Below are 23,256 nucleotides of genomic sequence, written 5' to 3' on the forward strand. Positions count from 1 at the left end.
GAATTGCCCTGAAATCTGGCTATGGAAAATATCTTGGTAGAAATTCAGATGAACTTGTTGTTGAGCGTTCAGATGCAGTTGAACCAAGAGAACAGGGGGAACCAGTCTTTCAAAATGTAAGTGCTGTTATTGTTTATAAAAACTTCCTGTCAGTTTAACAGAAAGTCTGTAACAGTCAATCATAATATATTTAAAAAGAAAAAGTAGGATGCAATAGTATAATACATTAAACTGGAATAAATCAGTAAGAACATAGAGCCTTAAAGAGATCTCATAATATAGTGCAACAAAAATAGCATTAGTACATTTGCCCACAATTATTTCTGTATACCCTTAGTGCCTAGATATGGATCTCATTTCCATTGAAGAACCAGTCAATTTTAGGTCTCAGAGTAGGAAAACAGAATAGTTCCTAGGTATCTTCTTTGTAGCAGAAATCATGGATGCTTTCAGAAACATTACAGACTGTAAGCGAACTGTGGAGCTAGCTAAGACAAAGTTGTGACAATTTGTGTATAAAATATAAATAATAACAGTTCATTGAAGTAAATTATCTCTAAAAGACTTTCAGTTCATAAGCTTAAAATAGTTTACGAAAAGATAGTTTTAATATAAGAAGAAAAAAGGTAATATACTAATTCTTCATTTTAGTAAGTAGACAGTTGTAGTATATGCATGTTTTGTTAAATCTTTGTTGATACAGAATACATAATTTCCCTTTTCTGTTTGTGTGAGAAGTAAAGATTGAACAAAAATATGTGAGTGCTAAACTGTCTTTAAAAAGTAGATCACTATATCAGAAACAGTAAGGACCAGTGGGCACCATGCAGAACAAGCAAATAGAAGGTAAGCTCAGCCTTTGAGTAGCAGCTTTAGTAGTATACAATAATGAACTGAAAATAGGAAGTCAGCAGTGTTTTCTAAGATGACAGATTAAACAAACATCCTACCAGAAAGAGGTAATCACTTAGACTAAGTTCCTCATCCCCTAGGATAAAATCTTAAGTCAGTGACTTGAAAATTGTTTTGACCTAATCCATTGAGAAATGCATTTTTACATTGCAGCCCAGCACACACATATGTATAACTGAAACAAGAGTTGTACTTAACAATACTTACTTATCCATGTGTTATGCACCTTGATATTTCTTATTCTCTTTTACCCCTTCCTCTGTGTGTCTGTGTGTATTCCTTTTCCCCCCCACCCACCCAATACCGTTCAGGAAACACTACATTGATTTCATTACCTGTAATGTGTTGCAACCCCTTTGAGATGATCCTACTAGTTATGATGAGATACTTCTAATAAAAGTTACACCAGTAGAAAATGCCAATATTTCATAAGGCCAGGGTGATGACTTAGATAGTACTAATAATACAACACTTTAGGAAAGTTCATTTCATTTTATTTTTAGGAATGTCACTAAGTTTCAAAAATTTAAATTTAAATGAAAGAGGGTCTTTAAACTCTATTGCAAAAAGGACTCAGCTGAATAATCTTTGGCAGAGGTTTAAATCACCTGGACCACACCATGCGATGTGAACTGCCATGTTCCAGGGCTCACTAGGAGCCTTCCAGATGAGAGACCACCCAGCCCTTGTGACTTGACTAAGATATTAAATCCATGTTATCAGCACGTTTTTAACTGGATGTGATATAAAGTTAACATATTTTGTAATCATTATATTTATAAATATTTTGTCTAAATATTATGGCATTCCAAGTTTTCCAAAAGAATCAATCAAATACAAGTTATAAATAAACATTTTATTTGTTATGGGAGTTAAGCTAACCATATTTATAACCCAGATTTAGATACACAAGAAAATCAGTTTTTAAAATTTTGTTTAATAGAAAGCAGTGAATACATCAAACATTAAAAAACTAAAACAGTATATGAATATTTATTTTCACACACAAAAGTCCCTCAGTCATTGATTCTTAAATTCAAAACACCAAAGGCATTGTATATACCTTTTCATGTTTTCTAATTCCGAAGAAAATAAATTTTACTTAAAATGCTAATATTTTAATAGAGTATGCATTCATAATTATGTTCTTGTCTTTAAAGTTAATTTTTCAAACAGAACTAAACAGTTTTATCTTCAGTAGATCTTTTAGAAAGGAAGCAATCCTACCTCATCTAATTAGAATTTAGTCCTACTAGGAAGATACACTACAAATGTTTATTGTGGTAATCTTTGAATAGTAAAATGAAAGGTGATTTTGGTTTCCTTTTCTATATGTTCTTGTATTATATTTTTTACGTTCTTCTCTTAAGTTCTTTTCTGTGATTTTTAAATCAGGGAGGAAAAATTAATTCAGTCTAAACACTTAATGTTTCTTCTACAAGAAGTATCCTCATGGCTATTTTGTTATTTTGTTTCACTTAGGGGAAAGTGGCTTTATTGGCCTCAAATAGCTGCTTTATTAGATGCAATGAAGCAGGAGACATAGAAGCAAAAAGTAAAACAGCAGGAGAAGAAGAAATGATCAAGGTAATGATGACATTTTATACGGATGACTGCATTCACACATGCGATGTGACTGTATCTCTTTAAAATGTTAAATCATCATTTACTGTCACATTAAAGATTTAGTTAATAGCTTTTTTTAATGTGCTGTTTCAAATAGACTCATTTTTAATTATAAGTCACATAGTTGATGGCTTGTTTATGCAATGTGGTAGAGAAATCAGTGCATCTAGGAGCTGCCTTGCCATTATCTCCATGGATTAGTATTTTTTTCTGGTAGTTCCACATGCTCTATTTAAGCTTTCATTTTCTTGTTTTCTTGCTTGTATTTTAAAATCTAATTTTTAAAATAGATAACATGTACATGTGATCCAACATTTTTAAATAAAAGCATATGAAGATGAAGACATATGCCTGCCATGCATCTTACTCACCTGTGTCCTAGCTCCTGTTCCTCTTTCCGTTTGTTTTGTTTTTTTATAGCCTCCTAAAATTTCTTTATAAACATATGAATACATTTATAATTTTCAACATTTTTACACTAAAGGCAGCCTCCTCTATAGTCTTCTCAACTTCTGATTTTTTTTCCTTAAAATTGTATCTTGGAGAGTTTTCTATTATTAGTTTGAATGTACAAAATTTTCTCTTTTTCTTGCTTTTCTTTTTCTCTCTCTTTTTTAACAGCCACATAATATTCCATTTTAGGGATGTACCTTAATTTATGTAGTCTTTTATAGATGGAAATTTAGGCTGTTTCCAGTCTTTTGCTCTTATAAACAGTGCTGCAGTACATAACATTGAAGATGCATCAATTTGTAGATGTGCAGGTGGACCTGAAGATAAATTTCCAGAAGCAGAATTACCAGGTCGGGGTATACGCGTTTGTATTTATGTAATGCTTGAGCTTCTGTGATGATAATCACTCTATGAAACAAAAAATCATAGCAGAACTTCTGGGGCCTTAGCCCTTACATTTTAAAAATATTTTTATTAATAGTACCTGTCTTCTTTGCATTAGGAGAAACATGAATCACATGAAACATGATTTTTATTTTATTTTTAAAATGTGTGTGCCTCACTAAGCTGGAAATAAAAGTTCCTTATTCCAGGCTAAATTCCCTCATCCGTAGTTAGACACGTTATCCGTTGCACCAGTGGCCTGTGCCCTCCCTAATCCTACTGTTTGTTTTACATCATTGTAAAAGTTAAACAGACATCTTCATATCAAGGTGAAATTCTAAATAATACTGTTAATATAACCTAGATAAATCAGGTAGTTAACTGGAATTTGATGAAAACATTTAAGGCTTAATTTCTTAGACTCACAAAACCACTGATCTTTAATGATAAACATATACCAGGATGTGTCTAAAGAATAACTCCCCACTTCTTGACACATGGTTTTTCTGTGTCTTGTCATTCCAACGCAATACTGAGCATCGTGAACCTTGATTTGTTTGTCTCTGTTGGGAATCACAAGTTGCATCCAGTCTGACCCAGATTTGTTGGCATTGTGGGGGCCAGAGTGGAAGAATCTAAGAGAGGGGGCAAATGCCTTTTCTAAAATGCCCTTCATTCTTATAATTAGAGCATAAAAATTTATGTTACATTTTTCTTTACTGCCAGTGTAATTTAAAAGCATCTCTCAATTCTCTGTACGTGCTTCATGTTAGATTTCCGGTCATATGTTTGATTTTCTTTTTAGAATAGTCTTGATTTCAGATAATTTCAAATCTAAAGCTCAAACAATTTCAATCAAAAATGCAGATATTTTCTTACAGTTAGAGAGGTGAAATGCTATATTTTTTCACTGCATGCATCTGGCACATGCGTTGTAGTCTTGAATTTCCATAATGCTCCTGTCAGGTGGATGTGAGCTCAGCCTTACAGACAGGAAGACAGCCTCTGACCCTCCTTACATCCTCGTGGTTTTTGTCAGTCAGTTCATGGAAATCACAGTGATTTCAAGGTGTGGTAAGACAGGATGTGTACCCAGGCTCAGCTGACTCCAGAGGCCACTCTCAGTATTTTATAGCACATTGCTTCTCAGGAAACAGGTCATTGAGGAAATGCAGGTGGGTTTGTGACTTGCATTTAATTTAATTTATTTATATTTTATTGTATCATGTTTAAATTTTTTTCATCTGGATATCATCACAAAAGTGTTATTGAAGGCAACAATTGCAAATATATGTGCAGTGCTTTGCACTTATACAAAGACACAAAGATACACAAAGATTGCATTTTTCAGTATTTAAAGCAATTTTCAGATGAAATACAAAGTTTTCTGGGTTTCTTTGGTTACTCAAGTACTTGGAAGCTCTGAACAGTGATTATTTAGGACTCTTTTCATACCATTTAATTGCAGGCTGTCCTAATTAATCTCCGTCAGCCCTTCACCTTTAGGACCTTGCCTTATCTACCAGAACACAGATCCCTCTTACTAAAGGTAGCATTGTGTTACAGGCCCTAGCAGGGAATGTTTTGAGGTCTGGGACCCCTCAAATCAAAACTGTCACAAAGATGTCATTGGCAAAAACATGTTATTTGTCATCACTTTCTAAGCAGCTCTGAAACTGGACTCTGGCCACAGAGATCCCTTAGAAGACATGAATCCTTACCATTGCCCATTCCCTGTTCTGTGGGTGATCCTAATTGTTGAATGCAGATTAATTAACTTATGACATGTGATAGTAAACATCTATCCAACTTAGGAGGACATAAGAAGCTACTAAAAGAGGTGGGTTCCAATTAATTAAAAACAAGTTGTGTAATGTTAAAAGTTTTAATAGTTTGTTAATAGCCTGTGCAATGTAAAATAGCTATTGAGCTTTCAATCTGATCAAATGACACTTCTCTACTAGGGATAATTTGATCCTAGTGTATTCACTTGGAGGACAAAATTAAATTAATGATTGCTTTATTGCCTAGCAGGATCTGATGTATAAAATGTTTCTGAAATAATTTTGTCTGTAGTGTTTCTGACACAAGGGCTGAGGAGGAAGCATGTGATAGCACTTACTCATATAGATTATATATATGGAGTAAAAACACATAGCCAGAACCAGTCTTTTTCTGAATATTGTTGCTCAGTTAATTTTTTCTTCTGCATAAGAAATCATCTCGAATGTTCTTATGTGATATGTAAAGTGGGGAAGGTGGAAGATAAACATATAACCCGTTGGATTCTCTTTTCCCATATCTAGATTAGATCCTGCGCTGAAAGAGAAACCAAGAAAAAAGATGACATTCCAGAAGAAGACAAAGGAAATTTAAAACAATGTGAAATCAATTATGTGTATGTATGCTTTTCCTTTTAGACCTACAGATTTGACAGTGAAGTGCTTCTCAAAGTGCTTTCAAAATAAATTACCTAATTAGCTGGGGATGGTGGTGCATGCCTCTAGGCCCAGCCACTTAGGAGGCTGAGACAGGAGGATTGTTTGAGCCCAGGAGTTCAAGGCTACAGTAAGCTCTGATCTCCACTGCATTCCAGCCTGGGTGACAGAGCAAGACCCTGTCTGAAAAAATGAAAACTGATGGACAAGAAGAGGCAACACAATGTAGCCTCTAGGACAGAGCACTGAGCTAAATGCTTTTTTTTCTTGAGGGTTCAGTTTTCCTAATCCTCCCATCAGCCCCCAAAGCTAGTCACTCGGGTTAGTCAATCTCTCTATTAATTCATAGAATGGGCGTGATGCCTGTCAAAGTCTGTGCTATGGCCAGGACACAGGGGACTCCAGCCAGCATGCCCTAATAGAAGTGGGGCCTTGTGGTACCCAATCAATGAGTGGCCCTGCTCTTGAGGGGTCATGAAGGTCATCTTTGTTGTTCAGAATCTCCAGCTTATTAAAAAAAATACAGTTAGACTTTTTTTTTCTTCCTCAATAAGGAGTCTCGCTCTGTCCCCCAGACTGGAGTGCAGTGCCACGATCTCAGCTCATCGCAACCTCCGCCTCCCACGTTCATGTGATTCTCCTTTCTCAGCCTCCCGAGTAGCTGGGACTACAGGCGCACGCCACTATGCTCGGCTAATTTTTGTATTTTTAGTGGAGACGGGGTTTCACCATGTTGGCCAGGCTGTTCTCGAACTCCTGACCTCGAGTGATCTGCCTGCCTTGGCCTCCCAAAGTGCTGGGATTGCAGGTGTGACCCACTGTGCCTGGCCTATAATTAGACTTTTTAATAAGTGAAAAAGAAATTAACAGTATTTATAAATTTAATAGTAAATATGTATAATCAGAGTTTGAGGTATTTTTCAATGAAGACATTTTCTTTGGAGAAAGAAATTTCAGAGCTTCCAAGACCACAAAGTTAAAATAATTAAAGAAGACAGTAAAATTCTTAAAAAGGCTCAGAAAGATGGATTTTTGCATGAGATGCTTCTGGACAGGTAGCTATTTATTTACTTATTTCCACTATTTTCAGTAGCCAATAGAAATGGCATGTAGAAAACCTATATTCTCTTAAATTACTGTAGTTTTCACATTTTTGTCTTTATTTCTAATTTATGAGTGTGGCAATATTACCTAGAGAGGATATCATGAGTTTGGGAAAAGACTGTCAAGAAAGAATATCTAAAAATTATAACCAATTCTAAGTATATACTTTAAGAAATTCAGGTTTGACTGTATCTACTTCATAAATTTATCATTATCTTTTTATAACTATTACAACCAGAGTTAGAGAGAAGAAGTTTGACTAATATAAAAATTATGTGGATTCTGTTAGAGTAGTTCAGGTTCCTTAAAATAAGCATAGATCAATTAAAAAACTAAGAATAAAAGCTAAACAAGTGAAATTGAAGCAGTTTTTTTGTAAGATTTGGAAGAGTGCAGGATGTTTATCATAGCACATTATTAATATTTATTACTCTTCCTATGTAGACAAGTAATGTCCTAGAGTTACAACGTAGAAAAACAGAGATGTTTAGCTGTGAGTGTACAAGTATAAATCAATTAAGTGCCAGATTTTGATAATCACCAGCCGCTCATTCAAGTCATATGTTCCAAAGTTACTCTTACCCTTTTTTTACATTACTTGATAAAGGCAATGTTTAATTACATATTTCCTGTAAACTAGCTGGTAGAGTTCATACCTAAAGTTGGTAAATAATGTTAAGAATTTTTTTCCAGCTGAGCAAATGAATATGTATGTAGTTGTAAGAAATCAAGAAGAGGTTAAAAATATAATCAGGATGTGGTCTCTAAAACGGAATAACCTCTATGTCCTGTAACTTTTATCACTTGTAATAATACAGCATTCTCACCCTGTTAAATGGAAATTTAGAGCACCATTAAATTCTGGAATAATTAAAATTGCTATTTGGATTGAAAAAGCCCTTAGACAACATTTATTGAATATTAGGAAATAACTTTTATAAGATTAGAATCCATTTTTTATAGAAACCAAATTTAAAAGTATACATATTTTAATATAAGTGTTGTGGTAACACAGTAACCAAAATTGAGCACACATTTTTAGAGCTTTTTATATTTATTAGCAGTTGAATATATATGACATGTTTTACATAGATTAATTTTACTATTTTTCTTTGTTTTAACATTAGAGCCAAATTGAAACCGACAGATACTGCAAATGACTGGGACTTTTGTTTCTGCCTTATCTTTTTGTGTTTTTTTCTGAATGAAATATTCAGAGGAAATGCTTTTACAGAGTTCTTGAGTTATTGTGAAATTGTTGTTTAGCTAGTAGCTAGTTTAACCAGGATTAAGCAAGTTTAATCAGGATTCTTCATGGATGTACTTTTTAGCTAACTACAGTTTTTTCATATGGAAATGAAACTTACAGTACACATTTAACGTACCACAGAATTTTTTTTTGGATTTCCTGTCCTGAAGCATGAAGTGTACTAGAAACCAATTCTTCCTGCGCTACTTGTGGAATCTTTCTTACTGGATCATAACCTTACTTTACTTTATACAATAGATGCTTAATCAATGCCTTTAATAGGAAGTGAGAAACTCCCAATCCAATCAACAAGGCTTTGATTCTACCTCCTAAGTACTACTCAGATCACAGACAATCCAAATATCAGAACTACGGGGCTGGTCAGAGAGGAAAAATCATCTATTAGGGAGTGGGACAGAAAGTGGAAACAATACAAAGAAGCAAGTGGGCTCAGGACAGAGGCGAGAGTAGTACTGGGGAAAATCCCTACTGAGGACAGGTTTGCCACAGTGGATATGTATGTGATGCTTTTGTCCTCGTGGGCTGGAATGGAAGCTAATAAAGAAGTTCAGATGCTACGTGTTGCTTAGGTCTGCTTTGTTGAAGCCTGTCTCTTTCAGAGTTCCTAAACACAATATTCTCGTGGCATCTAATCCCAGTGAGAGCTCCAAATCCAGGCCGTGTATCAGATGCCACGGGAAATTCTGCCTCAGGACTGAGGTTGGTTCAAGCATCTGGATGATGTCAAAAGTCCACGTTGTGTGCTGGCCTAACCTGAAAGACCCTATCTAGTTCTAGCCTTTAAATTCCTTCTGTCACCAAATCTAGAGTTACATGGCATCTGTACAAGCTAGGTAGCTGAGGCATGGGATCAGCCCTATAAAGGAGCTTTTGGAGCTTTTGTTGTAGGTCTAGCTTCAACTTGGCACTCCAGTTCCAATAGCTGGACTTTCTCTCATCGTGTGTTCTGATCCTTGGATTGGGAACAAAGTAACCACTCTGATCCCACAAAGCAGAGGTTCCGGTTCCCAACTGGTGACTATTTTGCCTCCCAGGGGACATTTTTGGTTTTCACAACTGGAATACGGTGTTAGAGGGTAGAGGCTAGGGATGCTGCAAAGCATGTGGCATAATCCTGTTCCGCCCAGAATGCTAACAGTGCCAAGGTTATGGAGCCTTCCCACCCAAGGGCTTGGTCTATTCCTTGCTTCTGTCAGCTCCCTAACCCTTAAACACAACAGTTCAAATATATATGCATAAGCATCTCCTAGGGACCTGCACGTTTCCAATATCGACTACTGAGATCCATCTGTAGAGATGCAGGCTTAGGAGGTCTAGGATTAGGCTCAAAATTTGCATTTTAACAAGTACTCCAGGTCATTCTGAAGCAAGTGATACAAACCACACAATGAGGAACACCGCCTTCAAGAGACTGAATCTTCCTTCCCAACACTAGCTTGGTATCTGAGACCATCTGCCTGCTGACTGGCTTTCCTGTCACAAACATTCTGCATGTAGGCACAGTGTGTTCCTGCACTCCATGTTAACTCGTTCACCCTCATGTTCCCTTGGTTCCTGTCCCCAGTCCAGCGAGCAGAACTAATTACAGATCTTGACAACAGAAGATACAGATTTAAAATAACTTGCCTGTTCCCGTGGACTTTATCCACTAGTGAAGGAAGACAAGTGGACCATGGGAGAGGGTAGGTGGGGGCTCCTTCCCTATTCCTCCCATTCCACTTTTTACAAACCCCAGCTAGACCACTGGGAGAGCAACGGAAGTTAAGAATGACTGCATCTAAATATTGTCATCTGGTCCACTCTTCTTCCATCTTGTATGCAAGGATATGAGTTTTGTTTAAAGCACTACTGAAACCAAGATAAACTCTGGCTTAGCAAGCCCCTGACGGATCAGTCTAGTAATCTTATCAAAACCAAGATTACCTAAAAGCACTAACCAAAGGAAAAGCTCCCTCACCCCAACCTATGACTGCTCACATTTTTCAGATTGAATCAATTGTATTTTAAGGTTCATTGACCCTTTACCACCTCCAAGCTGCTCCTCAACACAACTGATTATTTTTAATTTTGAAAACTTTCTCACTTCTAGAATTTCCACTTGAGCCTTTGTTATTATTGTAGTTTCTTCTACCCTGCTGTGATTTCCTATCCATTTATTTTAAGGGTTTTTGGGGTTTTGATTTTACTAAGAATTACAATAACTACTTTAAAAATCCACACTAATTCCAACATCTGGGTCATCTCGAGGTCAGTCGCTATTGATTGCCTTTTTCTTTGAATATGTTTCTTTATATGTTTGATATAATGGGATTGAATTCTGAAGATTGTAAAACTAGATTTTGTTTTGTTCCTCTGAAAATTTTGATAATTTTTTGTTGTATTTGTTGTATTTTGTTTGATTTTTTCTATTGTATACTTTACAATATATTTTCCTCCAATGATTTTGACATTTCTCTTTCTCAAAGTATTTATGTTTATGTTAACAATTATACAAAGTAGCTTGGTGCAGTGGCTCCCATCTGTAATTCCAGAATTTTAGAGGCCAAGGCAGGAGGGTCACTGGAGCCCAGGAGTTGTAAACCAGCCTAGACAATAGCGCAAGACACTGTCTCCACAAAAAATTATTAGGGTGGTGCAAAAAGTAATTGCGGGTTTTGCCATTACTTTCAATGGCAAAACCCACAATTACTCTTGCACCAACCTGATAAAAAGTAAGCTGGGGTACCATCTCACACCAGTTAGAGTGGCAATCATTAAAAAGTCAGGAAACAACAGGTGCTGGAGAGGATGTGGAGAAATAGGAACACTTTTACACTCTTGGTGGGACTGTAAACTAGTTCAACCCTTGTGGAGGTCAGTGTGGCGATTCCTCAGGGATCTAGAACTAGAAACACCATTTGACCCAGCTGTCCCGTTACTGGGTATATATCCAAAGGACTATAAATCATGCTGCTATGAAGACACATGAACACGTATGTTTATTGTGGCACTATCCACAATAGCAAAGACTTGGAACCAAGCCAAATGTCCAACAATGATAGACTGGATTAAGAAAATGTGACACATATACACCATGGAATACTATGTGATGAGTTCATGTCCTTTGTAGGGACATGGGTGAAGTTGGAAATCATCATTCTCAGTAAACTATCGCAAGAACAAAAAACCAAACACCGTATATTCGCACTTATAGGTGGGAATTGAACAACGAGAACACATGGACACAGGAAGGGGAACATCACACTCTGGGGCCTGCTGTGGGGTGGGGATAGTGGGGAGGGTTAGCTTTAGGAGATATACCTAATGCTAAATGGCACATGTATACATATGTAAATATCCTGCACAATGTGAACATGTACCCTAAAACTTAAAGTATAATAATAATAAAATTAAAAAAGACCTGTGTATGTTGATTATTTATCCGTGTGTATGTTACTATGCAAAATTATATTATTTTTAGTAACTTAGATTATGTAAATATGTATTATATTTTAGGCAATAGCAAATATTAACACATTTTTTAATGTATAGCTTAGATAAGAGTGGATGATTACAATTAATTAATATTAGCTACTTACAACACTTATGCAAACAGAAATTCTAAAACTAAATTTGTATTAACTTTGAAAATTTTAAACTATTTTCTACAAAGTTTTTAAATTACAAACAATAAAATAGAAACTTTATAAAAAAAGAAATGCTATGAGAAATAGTTATATTTTGATTCCTTAATTTTTCTGAATATTAGTACTTGGAGCTTCACCGTGAGTAAATCCAGTAGGCTACACAAATTTTCTCTTCAGTAAAATGGCCAAACAGAAGGCATTCAATTTTTAAATATATGATGCAATTTTATTACCTTTTTTTCTATATAAATGACACAAAATTTAGACCAATAAAAACAGAATTTCTTCCTTGAAATTTCAAGAGTTGAGCTGAGCTGGGAAGAACTAAACTGCTTGATTTCAGAGTTGGAAATTAAAGCAAGTGGCCCACATCAAAGTAATAGTTAAGCCTTTTTGTCTTCGTTTCTGTGATTGTGGTAAGCAACAGGCAAATTCAGATGAAGCACCGATTCCTCATTGTTCCATTTTTTCCTCATGGAAAAGCACCAGGAAAGGGTCAGATGGATCAGCACAAACATGGCACTGTCTCACTGCCGAGGTGGCCCCCTCATTAAAAACAGGCCTGCAATTTTGTACAAAAGGGGGCAGGAGTGCGTAGAGGAGAATGTATGATATGAGCAAGAGTAAAAAGCATGGAGTATTAATAAGAATGTATAAAATTCATTATCAAAGCTCCATTTCTTCTCCAGAAACAGGGATAAGAACAAAAGTTTCTGAAGAAGGCCTCGACAAAAAGTCCCTCAGCAAGGTGCCCCTGAATCTAGATGCCTGGACTGGGAATGAAAAGCTACAAGCGAGCCTCCGTGGCCAAGATGGCCGGTGTTGTTTATTTCAACCCCTCAGAGACTGCAAAGCACTGACATTTATATAGTTCTCCTAAATGCACATGTCAGCAGGAGTGTGACAACCAATGATTTCAAAGATATAATGAGGGTATCAGAATTTCTGGAAAAAATTTAGATAATCTTATCTTTTCAAACTCAAATAACCATATCTGCAGAAAAACTTCAAAGGCGTATACCTCCACAATTAATTTTTCAGGAAAGAATAAAGAAGCACAGCTATAGAATAAAAATTAGACTAGAAGTTGATGCTACCTTTCGGAATTGCTAATAATGGAAGCACAGGTTGTTAGAATTGAACATGTCTGATTGGTGAATATAATGTCACAGCAGCATAGATGCAGGAGTATTTGGATCTGACTATGCTATCTAAAGGTAGAATCCTTACATTTTCAAAAGTTTAGAAAAAATAGGTTAGAGTAGTTATGGAGGTGGTATCTCTCCTCTTTGGTTGATTTGGGAATTAACACCAATCCTCATATTAGTTTCTGGTTCATATGTACACCCTGTGTTTTAATCAGGACAATTTAGATAAATACATTGACTTTATCATTTCAGGTGTCTGCAAAGGGAACATTGTTCACATTACACATATCTTTTCACTGGATTAAAATACCTCGACCAAGAATCTTCAATGACCCCATCACTTGAGGTCAGTCATTTATAATAAAAAGAAATCTACTATTCTTTTTAAAATATACCAAGTAAGAGTCATCAAGACCAAAGTTATTCAGAAACAATATACTAATCCAAACACGGCTGTACAATTAGCTCTTAATAAATCCTCAAACTGCATATATAGTGTAGAAATAACATAAGTAGTTATAATGATTAAATATAGTAGAGGAAAAGTTTAAAAGTAAGAAAAAAATAAAGTAGATTATGAAAATAATTCGGTAAAAATGTTAGATATAAAAAAATTTTCAATGTAAAGGATAGAATAAATAGAAAAATTGCATAAATGGAAAAAGGAATTATGAATTAGAATGTAGGATGAAGTGAATATTTAGAAGTCTGAATAGGGTTAAAACAAACAATATGAAAAATTGAAATACATAAAAATCTAGAATAAGTCATGTAGTTTAAGTCCCAGTTTAAATAAATAAAATGGAGTGAATGTCAAATAGAGAATAAAAATATGTAATTATTAAAATAATTACTTATAATAGCTTAAAGGCATAACTATTAAAAGAAATACAATAGTTAAAAGCATAATACCAAAATAGAGAAAATCACATAAAGCCATCTAAGATAAAATTCAAATTAATTATAAAGTAATGAAAACAAACCTATTTCTCAACATGTGAATAAGATCAAGAATCCAGTTGATTATGGTCTTCAAAGTTCTGAGGGAAAGACATGTAAATTTAAAATTACATATATTTCAAAAGTTATTTTCAGGATTGAGGAAAAATGTGCCTTAATACAAAAAAGCAATGTAAACTGAGTATATTTACCTCAGTAAAATGCATTTAGAATTTGTTGAAACTTTAGATTATGAAGAAAAATACTCTTCCTGAGAACAAATATTGAGATAAAATAAATGTACAAACATCCAAATAGATCGAAACTATATTAACACTGTGTCAAACTATACACAATGTGTGATATATCCATATGAAGCACATTTATGGAAGAATAAAAGAAAATATTATCCCAAGTGTTATATTAAATAAAAGAGTAAATTTGGTAGTAAATGAGTAAATAAGAAAAATAATTCTTGCCCAGGTTTCATTTGGTTTAGCTTTAGTGGGGTAGAGCCAGTCACTACTAATACAGAAGTTGAGAATCCATGAGAGGAAGACAACACATAGTGTACAACTAAAATGAGTGAGTTTGAAATTCACCAACCAGTACATTCTGGGATTAATGGCAATGGCTTTTAGTATGCTCAAACAGCAGGTGGCGCATGGGAAGAAGCTGCTCATTGTCATGTTAAGATAGACAGTAGGCTTCTATTTGAGGCCACTCTAGAGAACATCTTGCCAATCTATGTCTGTAGAGAACAAGTTTGTCATGGTAGGAGCATCACTATGTAGATGAAGGCCTAGTTATGGATGCTCTGGTCACAGGCCCTGGGCCTGCAACCCAAAAAGCAGGCAAAAATCCAGAAGACAGGAAGGAACATGACAGAGATTCCAATTCTATGGAATAAAAAGCACTTTTATGGCACTATTATTTGAAGATGTGTCCTTTATCAGAAAAGTAAATGCATATCTGGAAAAACAAACAGAACAAAAAAGTCTCTTCTTAGAAAATCTCTGTGATTATGTCAACCAAGACCACCACTCTCCTCAGTGCCGACCATTATGGTTACCGCAATCAAAAAGTCCTGAGTCATCCCTAGCAATCCCATGTGAACCATCCTCCTAGCCTGCTCTTTCCTTCACTTCCCATAAACATCAGATATGCAATGATGCCACTGAGGCCCCCTCCTTTAGTGCTTTTATTATCTTCACATTTCCTGAACAGTTATAAGTGCCATGTTTCCCGGAATTTTTAAGTTTATTTTTATATCTTCTGTTAAATTACACAAGATCATGGACAATGACATATGAACATTTGTATCTGCACACTTGTTACAGTGTTAGGTTAAGTTTTATAAAAAGTGAATGACTGGAGATAGGTAGACAATCCATGGGTCATTTTTTTTTCACTCTACGAATTAATATGAGGTGGAGAAAAGTTGTAATGTGTAATTGATCAAACTTTCTTCATCAAACTTTTTAATAAGAGCAGTAATCTATTTATGAGGATAGAGCACTCCTGACCTAAACACATCCCGAAAGACCACACCTCCCAATACTGCTGCTTTGGGGATTAATTTTCAACATAAAATTTTAAGGGAAACAAAAACATGAAAACCATGCCTCATGTCCCCAATTCATTTTTAATTCCACACAAAATACAATCATTCCATCTACTAGACTCTATAATTCTAAACTCACTCCAGAATCAACTTTAAAATCTAACCTCAAAGTCTTGCCCAAACCTCATATGGGTGAAAGTCAAGGTATAATTCATTCTAATGCAAGATTTTTCTTTAGCTGTGGATCTATGAAATCTAACATGTTATGTGTTTTTGAAATACAAAGGTGGGAAAGGCAAAGGACACACATTGCTGTTTCAAAAGGGAAAAATAGGCAAGAAGAAATAAATAACAGGTCCCAAGTGTGTTATTAAAAAAAAAAAAAAGACATGCCATGCACGGTATCTCATACCTGTAATCCCAGCAGTTTGGGAGGCCAAGGCAGGTGGATCACTAGAGGTCAAGAGTTCAAATCCACCTGGCAATATAGTGAAACCCCATCTCTACTAAAAAAATACAAAAATACAAAAATTAGCCAAGCCAGGTAGCACTCACTTTTGGTCCCAGCTACTTGTGAGGCTGAGGCAAGAGAATCACTCTAGCCCAGGTGGCAGAGGTTGCAATGAGCTGAGAACACACCACTGAACTCTAGTCTGGGCAACAGACAGAGAATCCATCTCAAAATAAATAAATAAACAAAATTAACGGACAAAAACTGCTCAAATTTGAAAAAAGGACAAACACACTCAAGAACTTTAGTGGACTTTGACCAGCATAAATTTAAAGAAAACCAAAGTGAGACACAATATAAAACTGTTAAATATCTCATAGAAAAAACTTCAAAAATTTCAAGAGAAAAAAGATTAAACACATACAATTTATGCCTGCTAATACTATCAACAAATGTATTTAAAGATATTTTACAGTTCAGATTGTGGGATGACATATTCAAGTTCAAAAAAAAAAGAGAAATATTACCAACAAAGAACATTATATATGGGAAAACTCTCATTGAAACATGAAAGTGAAATTAAGATTTTTTCAGATAAACTGAAGCCGAAGCAGTTTATGACCACTAGGATTGTTCTTCAAGAAATACCAGAAAGTCCTTTGAAATTAAAAAATGAGAGTACCAAAAAGCCATACAATAATATAAAACTGTACTGTAAAGCAAATATATAGAGAAATATGGCATCCTGTATTATTGTGATGTTGGTAAGTAATTTTAATTCCCTTATGGAATTTGACACAAAATACACAAAAATATTTTATATGTATGTTAAAGAATACATCATATAAAAAGGCCTAATTTGTGACATCAAGAACAACGTGTGTGTTGGGAAAGACAGTCATGTGAAAGACTGGAGTTTTTATATGCTAATGGAGATAACATCAGATTAAACTAGATTGTTATAACTTTGAGACGTTTCATGTAATATGTATAGTAATCACAAAGATAATACATGTAGAATGTATACAAAAGAAAAATAAATAAAATCATATTAGTACAAAAATTAATTAGACAAAAAGGAAGACAGCAAGAAATAAAATAAATAAATAAAAGAACTACAAAAGAAACACAATACAATTAACAAAATGGCGATAGTAACTCCTTAACTGCAAATAATAACCTTATAGGTAACAATGTTAAATTCTCCAATAACAGACACAAGGTCACTGAAAAAATAAAAATATAAAATCAAATAAATTCTGTTTATAAACTGTTTATAAAACTAAAAATATAAAATCAAATAAATTCTGTTTATTTAAGCATAAACATGGATTGAAAATGCAGGGATGGAAAATTATATTCTATATGGTACCAAATCATCCTAAATAGCAACCAAAGTATAAAAATGTTGATCACACTTACATTAGATGATTAGACTTTAAGCAAAAACTGTCATAAAGACAAACAAGGACATTATATAATAAAAATAAATCTCCAAGAAGACATCATAATTAAAATGTGCACATGTATCAGCAACTATTCCATACACATAACACAAATAATTACAGAATTAAAAGGAGAAATAGCCTGAGTACAGTGGATCACGCATGCTTGTAATCCCTTCCTCTTGGCGGGGGCTGAGGCAGGAGGATGGCTTGAGCCCAGGAGTTGAGACTAACCTGGACAAGATAGCAACACTTCGTCTGTGTAAAAAACAAAATTATAAATAAAAACAAAGGGAGGAATAGAGACCACCACCAAAATGATAGGAGATTTTAATAACGGAGAGGACAACCTGGCAGACCAAATGAAGACAGAGGATTGAGCAGGGAGTTATTCAACCAAATCCAGCAGAATTTTAGAAAGGGTCTTCTCAACAACAGAATGAACATGCTTCTGCTGCGCACATGGAACATTCTTGAGACTATATCACAAATCGGACCACAAAAAAATCAATTCAAGAAAATTAAAATCATACAAAATATCATTTACAACTAACATGGAATGGAACTAGAAGTGAATACCAGAAGAAAAATTTAAAAATTTGCAAATACATAAAAATCAAGTAACATGCTCCTAAACAACATTATGGGTTAAAGAAGAAATCACAGAGAAAATTTCAACATAACTGGAGACAAAGCATAACAAAATTATTGAATGCATCTAAAGCTTGTATTCAATTGTAGTAGTAAATGTGTACATTAAAAAAATCTATCTAAATCAACCAGTAAATGTAACCAAACATAAGTAAAGAATAAAAATTTCAGCAGTTATAAATAAATAACAATTAAAGCCATAGAAAAATCAATTAAAGTTTGGTTTTATTGAAAAGATTAAGAAAACTGACAAACAGTTAGATTAAAAGAAAAAGAAGTTATCTCAAATAATTAAATTCAGAAATAAAAGAGGAGCTATTACTACTGATGCCAAAAATGTAGGAAAAGAAGAGATTATAAAAGTTTAATTCCAAGTATACACTAAAAAATGTGATAAGCTAAGAGATATAGACAAATGTCTAGAAATATAGATTATACTAAAAATAAACCATAAAAAGATCTGAATAGGCATATAAGTAGTAACAACAACCTCCCCTCAAAAAGCCCAGACACGGATCACTTCATTAAATTATTTTTTTCAAAATGTTAAAGAAGGGTTAACGCCAACCCTTCTTAAACTACTTCAGAAAAATGAAAAAGAGAAAACAATTTCCAACTTATTTTATGAGCCCAGCATTAACACAACACCGAACCCCACAAAGACACTAAGGAAAAAAAAATACAACTACAAATCAATTTTCCTTTTGACTATTGATGTAAAAATTCTCCTCAGAATATTAGAACACCAAATTCAATAACATATTGCAAGGATTATACACCGTGACGAAGAAGGAGTTATCTCTCCAATGTAAGTATTGTTCAACACATGTAAATCAATCTAATTGTTTTTTATTTTTTTATTATACTTTAAGTTCTAGGGTACATGTGGACAACGTGCGGGTTTGTTACATAGGTTTACATGTGCCATGTTGTTTTGCTGCACCCATCAACTTATCATTTACATTAGATATTTCTCCTACTGCTATCTCTCCTCTAGCCCTTCCAGCCCCTGACAGGCCCCGTTGTGTGATGTTACCTGCCTTGTGTCCAAGTGTTCTCATTGGTAAATTCCCATCTATGAGTGAGAAAATGTGGTGTTTGGTTATCTGTCCTTGTGATCGTTTGCTGAAAATGTTGGTTTCCGGCTTCATCCAAGTCCCCGCAAAGGACAAAAACTCATCCGTTTTTATGGCTGTGTACTATTCCATGGTAGATACTTGCTGAATTTTCTTAATCAGTTCTATCATTGATGGACATTTGGGTTGGTTCCAAGTCTTTGCTATTGTGAATAGTGCTGCAATAAACATACGTGTGCATATCTTTATAGTGGCATGATTTATAATCCTTTGGGTATATACCAGTGATGAGATCGCTGGGTCAGATGGTATTTTTAGTTCTAGATCCTGGAGGAATGGCCACACTGTCTTCCACAATGGTGGAACTAATTTAAAATCCCACCAACAGTGTAAAAGCCTTCCTATTTTTCCACATCCTCTCCAGCATCTGTTGTTTCCTGACTTTCAAATAATCGCCATTATAACTGGCATGAGATTGTATATCATTGTGGTTTTGATTTGCATTTCTCTGATGACCAATGATGATGAGCATTTTCTCATGTGTCTGTTGGCTGCGTAGATGTCTTCTTTTGAGAATTGTCTGTCCATATCCTTTGCCCACTTTTTGATGGTGTTTTTTTTCTTGTAAATTTGTTTAAGTTTTTTTGAAGATTCTGGATATTAGCCTTTTGTCAGATGGATAGATTGCCAACAAATTTCTCCCATTCTGTAGGTTGTCTGTTCAGGCTGTTGGTAGTTTCTCTTGCTGGGCAGAAGCGCTTTAGTTTAATTAGATCTGATTTGTCTATTCTGGCTTTTGTTGCCATTGCTTTTGGTGTTTTAGTCATGAAATCTTTGCCCATGCCTATATCCTGAATGGTGTAACCTAGAATTTCTTCTAGGGTTTTTATGGTTTTAGGCCTAACATTTAAGTCTTTAATCCCTGTTGAATTAATTTGTGTATTAGGTGTAAGGAAAGAATCCAGTTTCAGCTTTCTACATATGGCTAGCCAGTTTTCTCAGCACCATTTATTAAATAGGGAATCCTTTCTCCATTGCTTGTTTTTGTCAGATTTGTCAAAGATCAGATGGTTGTAGATGTGTGGTGTTATTTCTGAGGCCTCTGTTCTATTCCATTGGTCTATAGATCTGTTTTGATATCAGTACCATGCTATTTGGTTACTGTAGCCTTGAAATATAGATTGAAGTCAGGTAGTATGATGCCTCCGGCTTTGTTCTTTTTGCTTAGATTGTCTTGGCGATATGGGCTCTTTTTTGGTTCCATATGAACTTTAAAGTAGTATTTTCCAATTCTGTGAAGAAAGTCATTGGTAGCTTGATGGGGATGGCATTGAATCTGTAAATTACCTAGGGCAGTATGACCATTTTCACAATATTGATTCTTTCTATCCATGAGCATGGAATGTTCTTCCGTTTGTTTGTGTCCTCTTTTATTTCATTGAGCAGTGATTTGTAGTTTTCCTTGAAGAGGTCCTTCACATCCCTTGTAAGATATATTCCAAGGTATTTTATTCTCTTTGTAGCAATTGTGAATGGGAGTTGACTCATGATTTGCCTCTCTGTTTGTCTGTTATTGGTGTATAGAAATGCTCGTGATTTTTGCATATTGATTTCTTATCTTGAGACTTTGCTAAAGTCGCTTATCAGCTTAAGGAGATTTTGGGCTGAGAAAATGAAGTTTTCTAAATATACAATCAAGTCATCTGCAAACGAGATAATTTGACTTCCTAATTGAATACCTCTGTTTCTTTCTCTTGCCTGATTGCCCTGGCCAGAATTTGCAACACTATTTTGAATAGGAGAGATGAGAGAAATCATTCTTGTCTTGTGTCATTTTTGAAAGAGAATGGTTCCAGTTTTACTGATTTAGTATGATATTGGCTGTGGGTTTGTCATAAATAGCTCTTATTATTTTGAGATACATTTCATCAATATGTAGTTTCTTGAGAGTATTTAGCAGGAAAGACTGTTGAATTTTGTCCAAGGCCTTTTATATATCTATGGAGATAGTCACGTGGTTTTTGTCATTGATTCTGTTTGTGTGATGGATTAAATTTATTAATTTGTGTATGTTGCACCAGCTTTGCATTCCAGGGATGAAGACTACTTGATCATGGTGCATAAGCTTTTTGATGTGTTGCTGGATTCCATTTGCCAGTATTTTATTGAGGATTTTCACATTGATATTCATCAAGGATATTGGTCTAAAATTCTCTTTTTTTTGTTTTGTCTCTGCCAGGGTTTGGTATCAGGATGATACTGGTCCCATAAAATGAATTAGGGAGGATTTCCTATTTTTCTAATGATTGGAATAGTTTCAGAAGGAATGGTATGGTTCCAGCTCCTTTTTATACCTCTGGTAGGATTCAGCTGTGAATCCATCTGGTCCTGGATATTTTTTTGTTGGTATGCTATTAATTATTGCCTCAATTTCAGAGCCTGTTATTGGTCTATTCAGAGATTCAACTTCTTCCTGGTTTAATCTTGGGAGGGTGTATGTGTCCAGGAATTTATCCATTTCTTCTAGATTTTCTAGTTTATTTGTGAAGAGGAGTTTATAGTATTCTCTGATGGTATTTTGTATTTCTGTGGGATCAGTGATGATATACCATTTATCTTTTTTTATTGTGTCTATTTGATTCTTGTCTTTTTTCCTCTTTATTAGTCTTGCTAGTGGTCTATCAATTTTGTTGATAGTTTCAAAAAATCAGCTCCTAAATTCATTGAATTTTTTAAGGGTTTTTTGTGTCTCTATCTCCTTTAGTTCTGCTCTGATCTTTCTTGCCTTTTGCTTACTTTTGAATGTGTTTGCTCTTGTTTCTCTAGTTCTTTTTATTGTGATGTGGGGCTGTTTATTTTAGATCTTTCCTCCTTTATCTTGTGGGCATTTAGTACTATAAATTTCCCTCTACACACTGCTTTAGATGTGTCCCAGACATTCTGGTGTTTTTCTCTTTGTTCTCACTGGTTTCAAGGAACATCTTTATTTTTGCCTTCATTTCCTTATTTCCCCAGTAGCCGTTCAGGAGCAGGTTGTTCTGTTTCCATGTATTTGTGCCGTTTTGAGTGAGTTTCTTAATTCTAAGTTCTAATTTGATTGCACTGTGATCTGAGAGACAATTTGTTGTGACATCTATTCTTTTACATTTGATGAGGAGTGCTTACTTCCAATTATGTGACCAATTTTAGAATAAGTGCGATGTGGTGCTGAGAAGAATGTTTATTCTGTTGATATGGGGTGGAGAGTTCTGTAGATTTCTACTAGGTCAGCTTGTTGCAGAGCTGAGTTCAAGTCCTGGATATCCTTGTTATCCTTCTGTCTTATTGATCTATCTAATATTGACAGTGGAGTGTTAAAGTCTCCCATTATTATTGTGTGGGGGTCTAAGTCTGTTTGTAGGTATTTGAGGACTTACTTTATGAATCTGGGTGCTCCTATACTGGGTGCATATATATTTAGGGTAGTTAGCTCTTCTTGATGAATTGATCCTTTTACCATTATGTGATGGCCTTCTTTACGTCTTTTGATCTTTGTTGGTTTAAATTCTGTTTTATCAGAGACTAGGATTGCAATCTCTGATTTTTTTAATTTTTAATTTGTTTTGCTTTCCATTTGCTTGGTCGATCTTCCTCCATCCCTTTATTTTGAGCCTATGTGTGTCTCTGCATGTGAGATTGGTCTCCTGAATACAGCACTCTGATGGGTCTTGACTCTTTATCCAATTTGACAGTCTATGTCTTTTTATTGAGGCATTTAGACCATTTACATTTCAGGTCAATAATGTTATGTGTGAATTTGATCCTGTCATTGTTATGTTAACTCACTGTTTTTCCCGTTAATTGATGCAGCTTCTTCATAGTATCGATGGTCTTTACAATTTGGCATTTTTTTTTTTTGCAGTGGCTGGTACCAGTAGTTCCTTTCCATGCTTAGTGCTTGCTTCAGGAGCTCTTTTAAGGCAGGCCAGGTGATGTCAAAATCTCTCAGAACTTGCTTGTCTGTAAAGGATTTTATTTCTCCTTCACTTATGAAGCTTAGTTTAGCTGGATATGAAATTCTGGGCTGAAAATTCTTTTCCTTAAGAATGTTGAATATTGGTCCCCACTCTGTTCTGGCTTCTAGGGTTTCTGCTGTGAGATCTGCTGTTAGTCTGATGGGTTTCCACTTG

At 34.9% G+C, this 23,256-nt stretch overlaps 2 protein-coding genes across 2 annotated transcripts in view; one reads left to right on the top strand and one right to left on the bottom strand.

The window, feature by feature from the left end:
- The window catches only part of LOC129053902 (protein FRG1B-like), a 255,490-nt gene that overhangs the window by 186,257 nt on the left and 45,977 nt on the right, over nucleotides 1-23,256 (bottom strand). The gene's annotated exons all lie outside the window — the stretch shown is intronic.
- On the top strand, nucleotides 7-8,038 carry LOC129057177 (putative uncharacterized protein encoded by LINC00269). Its single transcript, XM_054547088.2, has 5 exons — nucleotides 7-116; nucleotides 2,395-2,499; nucleotides 3,303-3,341; nucleotides 5,682-5,773; nucleotides 6,368-8,038. Exons 2-5 carry the CDS (start codon nucleotides 2,491-2,493, stop codon nucleotides 6,666-6,668), a joined length of 441 nt encoding a protein of 146 aa, XP_054403063.2. The 5' UTR covers nucleotides 7-116; nucleotides 2,395-2,490; the 3' UTR covers nucleotides 6,669-8,038.

This window comes from Pongo abelii, chromosome 17, assembly GCF_028885655.2.
Source record: "Pongo abelii isolate AG06213 chromosome 17, NHGRI_mPonAbe1-v2.0_pri, whole genome shotgun sequence".
NCBI classification, from domain to species: domain Eukaryota; kingdom Metazoa; phylum Chordata; class Mammalia; order Primates; family Hominidae; genus Pongo; species Pongo abelii.

Excerpts from the sequence above, each read along its gene's own strand:
- LOC129057177 (XM_054547088.2), top strand. Across the intron at positions 3,342-5,681 it reads TCCAGAAGCAGAATTACCAG|ATTAGATCCTGCGCTGAAAG; the intron begins GTCGGGGTATAC and ends TCCCATATCTAG. Across the intron at positions 5,774-6,367 it reads CAATGTGAAATCAATTATGT|GAGTCTCGCTCTGTCCCCCA; the intron begins GTATGTATGCTT and ends TTCCTCAATAAG.